At 42.6% G+C, this 13,322-nt stretch overlaps 1 protein-coding gene across 1 annotated transcript; it reads left to right on the top strand.

The window, feature by feature from the left end:
* Positions 1 to 217: 217 nt before the first annotated feature.
* Fam71b (family with sequence similarity 71 member B) lies at positions 218 to 3,507 on the top strand. Its single transcript, XM_005071894.4, has 2 exons — positions 218 to 937; positions 2,252 to 3,507. The coding sequence occupies exons 1-2, from the start codon at positions 311 to 313 to the stop codon at positions 3,389 to 3,391; spliced, it is 1,767 nt and encodes a 588-aa protein (XP_005071951.1). The 5' UTR covers positions 218 to 310; the 3' UTR covers positions 3,392 to 3,507.
* Positions 3,508 to 13,322: the final 9,815 nt, after the last annotated feature.

Below are 13,322 nucleotides of genomic sequence, written 5' to 3' on the forward strand. Positions count from 1 at the left end.
ATAACTCAAGCATCCGACAGTCCAATTTAAAAAATGTCCAGCACACCCATATGTACACCCTGGCAGGGTGCAGCCTGTCCCCCATGGAGGTGGTGGTGTGGCTGGAGTCGGAGGAGGCTGCTGATCCCGCTTTGAGGGGGTGACTGCTTGAGAGTCCAGGACAAAGGGGTGTGTGCTGGTGACAGGTCACAAAGGACAGCAGAGGATAACTGTGAAAGCATGAGGAGATGTAGGCAGAAACCTTGCTGGGAGATGGGCAATTGCCTTCACTCCCTCCCTCTCTTGGGGACACGATTTGTGGCTGGCAGCGATGCCTGGAATGAAGAGAACCATGAGCAGTGAATGTTTGTTACCTTATTACACTGCCCACAGCTACCGATCCATGGGCGTGTTCAACACCTCCATGGGAAACCTACAGCGACAACTGTACAAGGGAGGAGAGTATGATATTTTCAAGTATGCACCGATGTTTGAGAGCGACTTTATCCAGATTAGCAAAAAAGGAGAGGTGATTGATGTCCACAACCGCGTCCGAATGGTGACTGTGTGCATTGCATCCACCAGCCCGGTCCTCCCACTACCCGATGTCATGCTGCTGGCCCGACCAGCTAAAGTCTGTGAAGAACATGCCAGACGGGCCCGGTTCATCAAGGGGAGAGGTCGCAAGCCTTCGAAGACTTTAGAGCTCACCAGGCTGCTTCCTTTGAAGTTTGTCAAGATCTCCATTCACGACCGTGAGAAACAGCAGCTGCGCCTGAAGCTTGCCACGGGCCGGACTTTTTACCTGCAGCTGTGTCCCTCTTCTGACGCACGGGAAGATCTCTTTTGCTACTGGGAAAAACTCGTCTATCTCCTGAGGCCACCAACAGACAGTTGCAGTAGTCCAACACTTCCCAACGGTGACATAGCTACCCCAGAGGAAGCCAAAAGCCTACTGGTAAGTTTCTAAAGACTTAAACAGGGTCGGGGGGTTTTGGGAGGGGGCAACACAGAGCAGGTCCCACAGAGATGCAGGTGCTTTCTGAGGCCCGCCTGGGAAAAGTGCTACATTTGAAAGGGTCCTGTGCCACCACTAGGGACTTAACTATTACTTTGGGAGGCCAAACTACTTCTCCAAAATGTCTCATAAGGCTTAATGTCAGAGGCCTAAACTATCAATCATTCTGCCTCACGTCCAAGACTATAGGTGAACCTTATAACTTCCTAATGGGTTATTCTTAAACTCTTTATACACCAGCTCAGCCTCCTATGTTGTGGAATATTGTGTAATATATACAATGAAGGGAATAGATTATATATATATATACTCTCTTCTTTTGGATGCAAGATCTCAAGATGTATCCCAGCCTGGCCTGGAACTCAACCCACTATGTAGCTCAGGCTGGCCTTGAATTGGCCATTCTCCTGTCTCAGCCTCCAAAGTGCAGATGGCCTCATCTGCTGGCAGGTGTCACAACACCTGACCAAATTACATTTCAAATTTTGATGGATATATATATATATGCATATATATATAATACATATTAATATGGTATACTGTGACATATTGATACTTCTGTTTAATATGTAGTGATCAAACTTGGATGGTTGGCATGTCTAGTACCCCAGATAGTGATCATTTCCTTGTGCTAGGAATATGGAAAACCCTCTCTACTCATTAGTGAGATAAGATTAATGGTTATCATAGTTATTCTTCAGGAACATAAGACATAGGAAGTTACTTCTCTTATCTAACCGTATCTATTAGTCATATTCTCTACATTCCTGCTCCCTAGTAGCCCTCCCAGGTTCTGGTGACCACTAATCTACTTCTGAGATCAGCTTTTCAGTCTAGAACACTTTTAACTTCCTTCTCTTGAGTCATGATCTGTCACCCTGTGACTATTATGTGATTTTTTAAAATAAGCACAATCCCTATGTGTGTGCCTACACAAGTGGTTTCAAGGCCATCGGCATGCTTAGTGTATTCCTAACCCAACAATTCCATTTGTAGAAAAGTGCCCTCAAAGACAAACACAAATGTGGAAAATATATTCTATAATAGTGCTTCCTTTTGCTCTAGAATTTCTCAGGTGCAACTGAGTGGCCATGGACTGGGTGCAGTGGGAGGGATCTTCTAATAAATGGGAATTCAGATAGGATGATTTCAATAAGAAGCTCCTGGGTTACTGAGCTCTGGGGTGAGAGAGGACCTGAGCATTCTGGCCTCTCTGCCATCTCTATCTTACTGTTTATCCTCCCCTTGGCACAGGGCTCAGAGATCCACGGAGAAGGGGATCAGGATTCCGGGCGTCAAAAGCTCCGAGATGTGTCAGGAGCCACGTCTGCTGCATTTGCTGGAGGAGAGGGAACACAACCGGCTACTACAGCTTCTGCAGTCATCAGTAGTCGAGGACCTACCAAAGGGGTGGCAGCAGGGGCAGCAGGTGGCACAGTAGCTACAGGAGTCACAACAGGCCCCTCAGCAGGTGTGGCAAGGGTGGGGCCAGCTACAGGCTCTCCCTCAGGTGCTGTAAGCATGGCAGCAGCCAAGTCTCCAGGCTCAGGTCAGATAATCACAGCTCTGGCAGGAACGGCCAGCAAAGAATCGGGAGTAAGCGGATCCAGCAAGTCCCTGGCAGCTGTTGCGAACATATCCTCGGAAGTTATAGAGGTGGTCTTGGCAGGAGCTGCTAGTTCCTCCTCAGAGTCTACTTCTGCAGGAGGTGCTGTCGGCGCCACTCCAGACAGCAGCCTGAGTGTGGCATTTGCAGGCGCCCTGACGACCAAGGGGCCTGCTGCAGACAAACCTGAAGCTCCTCTCGTGTCAACCCTGCAGAGTGAAGGCTACATGTGTGAAAGGGATGGAAGCCAGAAGGTTTCACACACTAGCTCTGATACACGGAAGGAAAAACGGGAGAGACGAGAGAAGAAGGACAGAAATTCCAGCAGGAAAAGTTCCCATCACCGAAGGACAGGGGCAAGTCATCGAAGCTCAGGCAAGGACAAGAGCCGGAAATCATCTTCCCACAGGTCTGTATCCGGCCACGGGAAAACAAGAGAAGACAAAAAAGGAAAAAGGCACAGCAGCTCAAGGAGCAAGAGACATGGCTCCTCTCACAAGAGTGAGTCTAGGACTGCTCATAAATCCAGGAAGAGCCGATCTGCAGCTAGCTCCGGGTCTGTGAGTAAGAAATCCAGTAAGATTGGCTCTTTTTTGAGGAGCTTCATAATAAAGCCTACTTCAAAACCAAGGGTCACCTCACGTGATAGAGGAGGGGTAGACATTGTGACAAAGACGGTGGAGAAGCACAACATAGAGACAAAGATGGAGAAAGGCAATGAGTTAGAGTTCAGCGGCACTGTAACGGAGACAACGGAGAGGATCATCTTTGAAGCCAAATCCGTTTAGTAAGATCCAAAGTAGGAAGCTGCGACACAGACCAGGGCTCAGGAGAGCAGCACTGGTGAGCCCATTCCAGCTTCCCTAATGGCAGTTCCAATAATAAAGGTCACATAACTCGAAAAGAATTCTGTCTCCTGTTTGCACATGTGTCCCACATCCTGGCAGTGACTTCACAGTGGCTTCTGTGACATTGACTGCTCTGCTGAGGTAGAACTTCCTACCCAGTGGGCCAGGTGAGCCACGGCTGAAGCAAGAGCATTAGTTCCTGTCTTTGGTTCTTAAGTAGAGGTCACGGACCTCTGGGCGAACTTTGTACCCATTCTCTCCTCTTCCCAAAGGCTATTCGTCAGTAGGAGCATTCAGTCTAGTCCATATTTGAGGGAAGACAGGACATGAAGATGCAGTGGCCTTACCAGACAATTGGCACGAGGAAGTCTATGATCTAAATCAAAGCATCTTAAACTGTGGGTGCAAATCCTAAATGCAGAGTGCCAAACAAGCAAACAAACAAATCACTGGCAACAGTTAAAGTTTTCTCAATTTACAAAAAAACTCTTCAAAATCAGAATTAATGAAAAGAGATAACTTTGACAGAACAGCCTTGGCTCTGAACACACAACCCACACACTCCACAATGTACACACTATCACAGCACACCACACCAGTCAAAGGTGTCTGATTACATTAGGAACTGAAGACTTTTTACAACAGTTTTCTGCTCTCATAAAAACAACTGTCCAATTAATTACAGAAAACAAAGACCTGTAATTGTTTCCTAGCCTCATCCTTTAGCATATAAGTCTCACTGTGTGAGCATGCATGATTTTGAATGCATTTTGGCTTGAGATCAGGACCAATGTCCCATGATTCTTAAAATAGCCCTGAACTTATTTCTGTCATGTTTTATATGTATTTGTGTGAAGTGTCAATATAAACGAGTATTACAAAATCAAAGTATTGGTCACGTCTGAAAAATGTTGAAAATGTTCCATATCCTGCAGTATCAAATATGTAGTCAAGATTTGACACTTTAGAGATTAGTTTTCATTACTTTAAATCACGTGTGCAGGTGTGCTTGGTGGTTAGAGGCATCACATCCTCCTAGATGGAGTTTCAGGCAGTTGTAAGCTACGCAATATGAGTGCTGGATCATTTGCAAAAACAGGACAAATTTAAGCATTGTGTCATCTCTCCAGACCCAATATTTAATTTCGATATAACAATAAATACTATATGCATCTCATTGATATGCAGATTTGCTTTACTCACTAATAGACAGTAACATTAAATGCATTTCAAAGAACTTTTTAAAATAAATTTCAATTTTTCTTTTGGGAGTTTTCACTATACATAATGGACATCTATCCACTATTTTCTCTTCCAACATCCCTTATATCTTTCCCAACAGGTTACCCTCTCAAATTTATCTTTTTAAAAGGAAAAAAAATATATATAAATATAGGAAGTTTAGTTAGTGCTGCCCATATCTGCGTGGGTGTGGGGCCATCCCCCAGAGCTTGGGAAGCCTACCAGTGGCCACATCCTCCAACAATAATAATTGTCCCTTTCCAAGCAGCTCTTAGCTGCCAATAGCTCCTCAACAAGGCATGGGGCCTGGAGAACTATGATACCCCATCTATGCTTGGGTGGCTTGATTGTGTGAAGATAACCACAGTTGTTGTGAGTTTACAAATGTAATCGCTATGCCATGTCCAGAAGACAGCATTTCACAGCATTCCTGATCCTTAAGCTCCCACATTCTTCCCTCTTCACCATACACACTGCTCCCCAAGCCCTAATGGTAGATGCCCTATTTAGTGCAGAACACTCAGTCTCTTGTTGTGAGCATTTGAACTATCTGGGCATCCCTTCACTGACTGCTGCCCACTGTACAAAAGAGCTTCTCTGGCCAAGGTTGAAAGCAGCCCAGGTCTACGTGTATAGACAAAAATATGTAGAAGTCTATTTGGCAGCATGAGCATTTAGCCATAGTTCTACCCAAGACCTAAGACCTTCCCAGATTTTGATCAAGATTCCAGTACCACATGTGAAAATGCCCTTGTTCTCGTTACTTTTCTATTGCTGTCACAAAACACCATGACCAAGGAAACTAATAGAAGGAAGGGATTATTTGGGACTTACAGTTTCAGGGGATAGGAGTCCATCACCGTCATGGGAGAGGGGCATGGCAACAGACAGGCAGGATAGCACTGGAACAGCAGCTGAGAGTCAGTCATATCCTGACCCACAAACAAGAAACAGAAAGCACACCGCGGATGGCATGAGCCTTTTGAAACCTGAAGCCCACAGTTTCAACAAGGTCACACTTCCTATTCCTTCTCAACAGTTCCTCCAGTTTGGGACCAAGTATTCGAACATAAGAGCCTGTGGGGACCATTCTCATTCAAATTACCACATCTCTCCTGTGGATCAGACCTCAATCAAAAAACAACTAGTCATTCTAACAAATGTGGAACTATTGCAGCAGGGTGCACATCTTGCCTGAAAAGTGAGTTATTGTGCATGCAGGGTCTAGTGCTGGGTAAAACCACTGATGTCTTTTCTCACCCAGCAGCCTGTTGCTAGAAAAGCCAGCCAGCACAGAGGAAGGTTAAGAATGATTTCTCTATGTCCTGTAACCAAAGTATGGCGTCTTCAGCAGTAGGGTCTTACCATTATTATGAAAGACAAATGAGGACAATGGCAACAGTCTGTTACTTAGGAGACCTCTAGGACTTCCCTGACCCATGACTTGAAGGGAGATATTTTTATGTCTTGTACAATTATATTTTTGGTTGTGAGCCTAGCCTTTAACGGCTGAGCTATCCCTCCAGCCCTGTCTTGTACAATTATTTACATTCAAAAACCTTCGTCTTCTAAGAGCAATATTGTCTACCAATGAAGGGCAGTTCCATTAATATCTTTTAAAGTTATACTTTTAAAATGATCTTACTAACTCATAGGTTTCTAGAAGGCTTTTCATATATCCTTGGCTTTCTTTAACACTGTAATAGTTACTTTTATGTTGCTGTGAAGAAATGCCATGGTGAAAACCACCTTATGGAAGAGAGAGTTTATTTCGGCTTACCTTTCCAGAGGGATAGTCCCTAAAAGCCAGAAGCAGGTGGTAGACGTAGGGACAGGAAGCTAGCTGACTACATCTTTCACCCACACAGACGAAGCAAGGAGAGGGACAGCAGAGAGTAAGGCAAGGCTGTGAAATCTTAAAACCCCTCTCCTGGTGCTGTACCTTCTGTAGCAAGGCTCTATCTCTTACAATGTCTGTGACGTTCCCAAACAGCCCTACCAACAAATGTTCAAATGCATGAGTCTTTGAGGGAAATTTCTCCATCAACACACTATACCTACCCACAAATAAAGTAAATTCACTTAAGACTTTTAACAACATTTTTATTAGTATATGTATTTTAAACCTATATACCTTAAGTCTCATAAGAATTTTTGGGCAAAATGCAGAAAGAGTTAAGAAGGTTTCATCAAAATTATAATTGGCAGGCCATGTTCAGATGACTAAATCTTGCAGACTGAAAGGAAAAAAAGAAAAAGAAAAAATGGTAGAGGAGAAAGTTTATTATAGATAGGAGGGAGATCATAGTGAGAGGCAGGGACATCTGGGAGAATCAAGAGTGATGATGACCCTGAACCATGTGAGGAGAATGGGGAGGGGAAAGGAGAGAGCCAAGAGACCAAGAGGCCAGGAAGGTAAAGGGTAGAAAAAAGGGCCAGGTAACCAAAATGAAAGGATTACATATAGGGAAGGACAGCTGGGAGAAGGGCAGCCCAGCCCCTGAGCTGGAGAAGTTTAGGTTAAGGGTTGGAGTATGCCAGCCATACCCTGTAACGGGTAGGGACTGAGAGACACTGGGAGAAAACTGGCAGCCAGGCCCACTTTGATGTATTAAATAGGTACCTCAGCCATTGGTCTTGTGTTTAAGACCTAACACAGAGCACTGGACTTTTGATTAAAGTGAACCAAGTTTGTGTGTGCATGTGAAAGTGTGAACACATGTATGCATATGTGTCTAGGCTGAAGTTTGATGTCTTCCTCAATATTTCTCCACCTTATTTTCTGAGACAGCGTATCTCACTGGAACTAAAGCTCATCTATTCAGCTAGACTAGCTGGCCAACGAACTTCAGGCATCTTCCTGTCTTAGAGCCTAGATTTTTATGTGTTTGCTAGGGTCCAAACTCAGACCCTCATGCTTATCCAGCAAGCACTTTACTGACTGGGCCATTTCCCTGGCCATTGGATAATGTTTGATTGGAACACAGGTATAGTCATTGTTGTCTATGCAGTTTTCATATTAAAATGGAAGATCTGAGCTGCTTCTTAGAGATTCTATATCCCACAGGGTTTACATATTTACCATCTTGCCCTTTAGAGGAAAAAGCCTGTTGTCCCCGGGCCTACGAGATGTTAACAGTTCTGATGTATACACACCCTGAAGAAACTCTGAGAAACACTTATCAGAAAAACACTCTGTAAATAGCAAGACCCTGGACACAGCCCAAATATTCATCAAACAGGAAAATTCATAAGCTGTGATATATAGTTGGAGGGCTCTATTTTTCCACAGTGAAAACAAACAGTAGTTACTCATGCTAGCATGAATGAATTTTATATAACATGGACTAATAAAATTCAGACAATGATTACCAGGGATTCCATTTGTAGAACAGTTAAAACAAGAACAAAGATTAGGGAAATGGCCCAGCTCTTTAAGACACCAGATACCCTTTCAGAAGACTCGAGTTCAATTCCCAGCACCCACATGGCAGCTCACTACCATCTGTAACTCCAGTTCTAGTTGATCTGATGCCCCCTCTGACCTATGCAGCACCAGGCATGCACATGATACATAGACATACATGCAAGCAAAATACCCATATACATAAAATAAAATACATCTAAAAAATTAAAAAAAAAACAAGAGCAAACAATTCCTGGAGGAGCATATTTGCTGAAAGCATATAGAAAAACAAAGAAATGATAAACACAAATTTCAGGATAGAGACGATGTCCAGAGTTAAGAGATGGGATGTGTGATGTGAGAGGCACAAGCAGAAGCTTTCAACAGTGGCAAACATCCTATTTCTTAAGCGGGAGGACATGCCGCTTATCCCCTTTGTACACATAGAAGATGACTTTATGACAAAAACACATTATCTGAAAAGATGTCTTTTATAAGTATAAAATGAAAAATTTCACAGGCACTAAAAAGGAATGGTCATAATTTAGAGACATGGAAACTATCTCAATATATTTATAAGGGACGAGATGGGCCTGGGAGTACAGCTCAGAAGTATAGCACTTGTCTAGCATGAATGAAGTTCTGAGATCAATTCATAGCACTCAAAAAAAAGGGGGAAGGAAAAGGAAACAGCATACTGCACAATTCTACTAATTAACTATATAAATTATGTATACCACACAAGTCTAAATATTTAAAGATATGGCAATTTATGCATGAAATTATAAAATTTAAACATGTACTACAGAATTGCCTTATTTAATTTTTAAATAAATGATAAATTAATAATTCTACATGAAATCATATCCTTAACAAAATATGATAAAAGTTGAGCTTCAGAAAAATTGTGCAAAAAACTTTTGTCTGTATGGTGAAGTTGGGTTTCCAGGGAAATCTGGCGATCTTCTCTGAAGAGTAAATGTGTTGAGGCTGGAGAAATGACTTTAAGGGTACTTGTTGTTCTTGAAGTGGACCTGTGTTGGTTCTCAGCACTCACATAGCAGCTCACAACCATCTGTAACTCAAGTTCCAGCAGATCCAACACCCTCTGAGGGCATTACATGGTGAACAGACACACATTTGTACAAGAGCAGCACTTCTCAACCTATGCATCATGAACCGTTTGGGATTCAAATGACCCTTTTACAGGGGTCACTCAAGACCATCAGAAAACACAGATATTTACAATTCATAATAGTAACAAAATTAAAGAGTAGCAGCAAAAATAATTTTGTGTTTGGGAGGGTCACCACAACATGAGAAACTGTATTAAAAGGTTGCAACATTAGGAAGATTGGGAACCAATGGTTCATACACCCACAATAAATTAAAAGTGTTTATGGAGGTGGAGAGAGAAACAAGGTATTCTAATGGAATGGTAGTTTTACAGTAAATACAGGGATCCTTTAGTAGCTACACTGGGGGGTACTCGTAAAAAAATCCACCTTGTGATTTTCAGCATTCAAAGGTCAACAGAAACTGGAACACCAGATGGCTTTGGAGTTGATCCTTCAGCAATGGAGTACAGATGGAAAGAGAGAGGAATACTTTAAAGTATGGCCCTTGGAGAAGCCATTAGGAAATACGAGAGGTTGGTGTACAGGTAAAGGCAGATGATAAAGTGAGGGCCTGTTCCAAGTCATCAGTTCACACCCCCGTTCTACAAAGACTAACCTGTCTTAGAGATAAACAGTTTGATCTCCTGACTTCATCTCTTCTCCTTGTCCTAACTGGCTTTTGATGCTCCTGTCTTTGGGTGGGACTGCTTTAACAAGACTATATTTTATCCAGTATTCAGGGAAGTTAGTTAGGCCCACAAGTAACACACTTGCTACCAAGTGAAGTGGAGGCGGGGACTTGCCCACCACAGCCTGTTCTGCCATGCATCCTCTATGCATCCCCTTTTCTACCTTGATATGTCATCAAAAGAAACATGCACAGACATCAATGCATTTCAAAGCAACATGGCTCTTCCTCTGGAGAGAGATATCAATTGGGGCATCAAGTTAAATCCTCATCAGATAAAGGCTGACATTCTTAGCAGTGATATTTATCTCTGTGGCAGCAATTCTGTTGCTAGCGCAGTGAGGCAATAGGCAGCTCATTACCAACCAGTGTTCCAAACTTACAGTGCCTACTCACACAAGTGCAAAGACAACAATCTTTTGTCAAGAGCAGTAAGATCACTTACTTGTTATAATGTTGGAGTGGTATCTTTATATTTATTTACTTTTGTGTGTGTGTGTGTGCGTTTTTTTTGGGGGGGGGACAGTTCTCACTGCATAGATCAAACTGGTCAGGAACTTGCTATGGAGTTCAGCATGGATGGGAAGTCATGAATGTCTTACCTTAGCCTTTTCAGTGGTGAGATTTTAAGCATGTACCATTATATTCGACTATGGAATGGAATGCTTAAAGCAAGAGACATATGCTAAAAACATTGCACAGGCAAGACACTGAAGGCTAGCCAACATGCCTATCAGGATAAGAATAGTGAGAGAGAGGCTGGGAAGAGAAAGACACAGATAACAGGCAATGCAAAATTTTGAGATCCATGTAAGGGAAGCCACTAACCCATTATAAACTGAGGAGACTTGATTGGATTTGCACTTTTTAAAGGACACAATGGTAGTTATGAGGAGAAAACAACCAAAAGAGTAGTTAACCCATGGCCTTGCGTCATCTGTCTCTTACAGTAGGGTATATAAAATGAGGGGGTACAAGTGATGCTCTGAAAGACAATTAGAAACGTCCATGCAGAGTGAACACAAGGATGAACACAGTCAGTCTTTCACTGAAGGACTTGTGTTGGTGGCAGATGAGTACTGTTCAGTGACAGCCATCAGCCTCCACTAAATCTGGGAACTGTCTCAGCTGTCATGAATGCCTCTACCCAAAGTCAAGTCTTCTAAGAGCTTGTACCAAGGAGTGAAGATACATAGCAGGAAGTTCTGACCATTGAGAATGCACAGAGACTAACTACAGAGGTTAGTTCTCCTCTTCCCAGAGTTCCCTGCAAAGACGCACTGACACTGACTTCCAGCTCACAGACACTGGTCCTATGGCACTTCCTTCCCATAGTTCCATCTTAGATCTGCTTCCCGGAGAATGCAACCTATGATAATGTATTAGTGTAATACATCGGAGTCATCTTCTTCCAACACCACTAACATTGTGAAATCCAATAAATAGCCAAAAATCACACATCGACTGCATAGTTTGGGTTTTAAACATCTTAAAATGAAGTATATTTTATTAATACAAAATAATGTGTACATTGGAAAATTTAGAACATAAAGTTATATAAACAAGAAGGAAACAATATCCAGAAAAAATGGACAAGTAGACTTGTAGTTCCAAAAAGACAAAGCATACCTCTGTGGATATGGAATTTCTCCTTTCATCAAGCAGTGATGAGAGGTCCTAACATCTGGGAATGTGAACAGAGGCCAAGGAGGAGGATGTAGATTTGTGAAGCAGTAAAAGATAGGTCTCCTCAGTCTCCTACTAGAACTAGAATAGTGTTACAGGAAACCCATTGAAAGAACGTATAAATAAAACCTACAGTATCATAACATAGTGCAATAAAGTCCAGTCTTGACCAAAAACCCCATATCTTAACCAAGAGATAGGAAGACCTGTGGATAAATGAAGAACATATCTACAAAGATACTGTGATGACAGAGATATCAGAATTGTTTGACATATATTCTAAAGCATCCTTGACAAAGCAATTGGGGAAGTTCTTGAGACAAGTGAAAAAATAGAAATCTCCAGCAAATAAATCAAATATAAAAGGAGAACCAAGTAGGAGCCTTAAAACTGGAAATACAATAGCAGTGGAAGGGGTTGGGGAGATGACCAAGCAGCTAAGAGTTCACTGTTCTTGCAGAGAACCTGTCTGGTTTCCTGCATCTACCTACATGCACACACACATAGGCATAGTCTAAAAAAATAATAAAAGATCTTCATAGCTGAAAAAAAGCTGTGACTGGGCTCCATAGTAGATTAAATAAGGAAGAGGGAATAATTAGTGCACTGAAAGAAAAAGTAACAGACAGGATGTGATTGGAACTATCAGAGAAAACTGGGAAACACGAACAGGGTCCCAGGAACCTGTGAAATTAGAACTGAAGATCTAACACTGCACCACTGAGTCCTGAAATGGGCACAAAGGAGAAATACTAGAAGAAATAACAGTTGAAAGTTCTAAATTGTAATAAAAGAAGAATCTACAGACAGCTAGCTAAGTGAATAAAAAATGGACAATACAAAAATATATGCAGACAAATTATAGGCTCTGAAAACAAATAAAAATACTGAAAACCACTAGAGAAAAATGACAATACACCTACAGAGGACAGAATTTCAAATGACAAGAAATTCTCATCTGAAACAGTGGAAGACACAAACAAGTGGCACAATATTTTTCAAATGCACAAATAAACAATTACAACAAATTTATTTTTCAGAAATGAACATGAAGCAAACATTTTCCTCTGCCTCCTACCCTCCCTTCCTCTCCCCTCTCCTTCCTTCCCTCCCTCTCCTGCCCCCCTCTCTTGTTTTGTTTTTAAAGATGGGGTTTCTCTATGTAGCCCTGGCTATCCTGGAACACACTTCTGTAGACCAGGCTGGCTTCAGAGACTCACCTGCCTCTGCCTTCTGAGTGCTGGGATTAAATGCCTGTGCCACCACCACTCAGAAAGACATTTTCAGTTGAATGTAGACACACACACACACACACACACACACACACACACGGAGGAGAGAGAGGGAGGGCGGGAGAGGGAGACAGGGAAAGAGGGAGAGAGGGAGAGGGAGGGAGGGAGAGAGAGAGAGAGAGAGAGAGAGAGAGAGAGAGAGAGAGAGAGAGAGAGAGAGAGAGAGAGAGAGAGAGAGAGAGAGAGAGAGAGAGAGAGAGAGAGGAACTTATCCAGGAAACCTGTTTTAAAAGACTCACAAAAGGACATTCTGTAAAAGAAAAGATAGTGACATAGGCCAGTAATCTCAACACCTGGGAGGTAGAAACAGGAAGATCAGAAGTTCAAGGTCACCTTCCCTTACACAGTGTGGAGGTTTGAATGAGACTGGCCCTATAGGTTTATATATTTTCATACTTAGTCCCCAGTTGCTGAACTCATTTGAGAAGGACTAGAAGGT

The sequence above is a fragment of the Mesocricetus auratus genome, unplaced genomic scaffold (assembly GCF_017639785.1).
Source record: "Mesocricetus auratus isolate SY011 unplaced genomic scaffold, BCM_Maur_2.0 Super-Scaffold_100007, whole genome shotgun sequence".
NCBI lineage: Eukaryota > Metazoa > Chordata > Mammalia > Rodentia > Cricetidae > Mesocricetus > Mesocricetus auratus.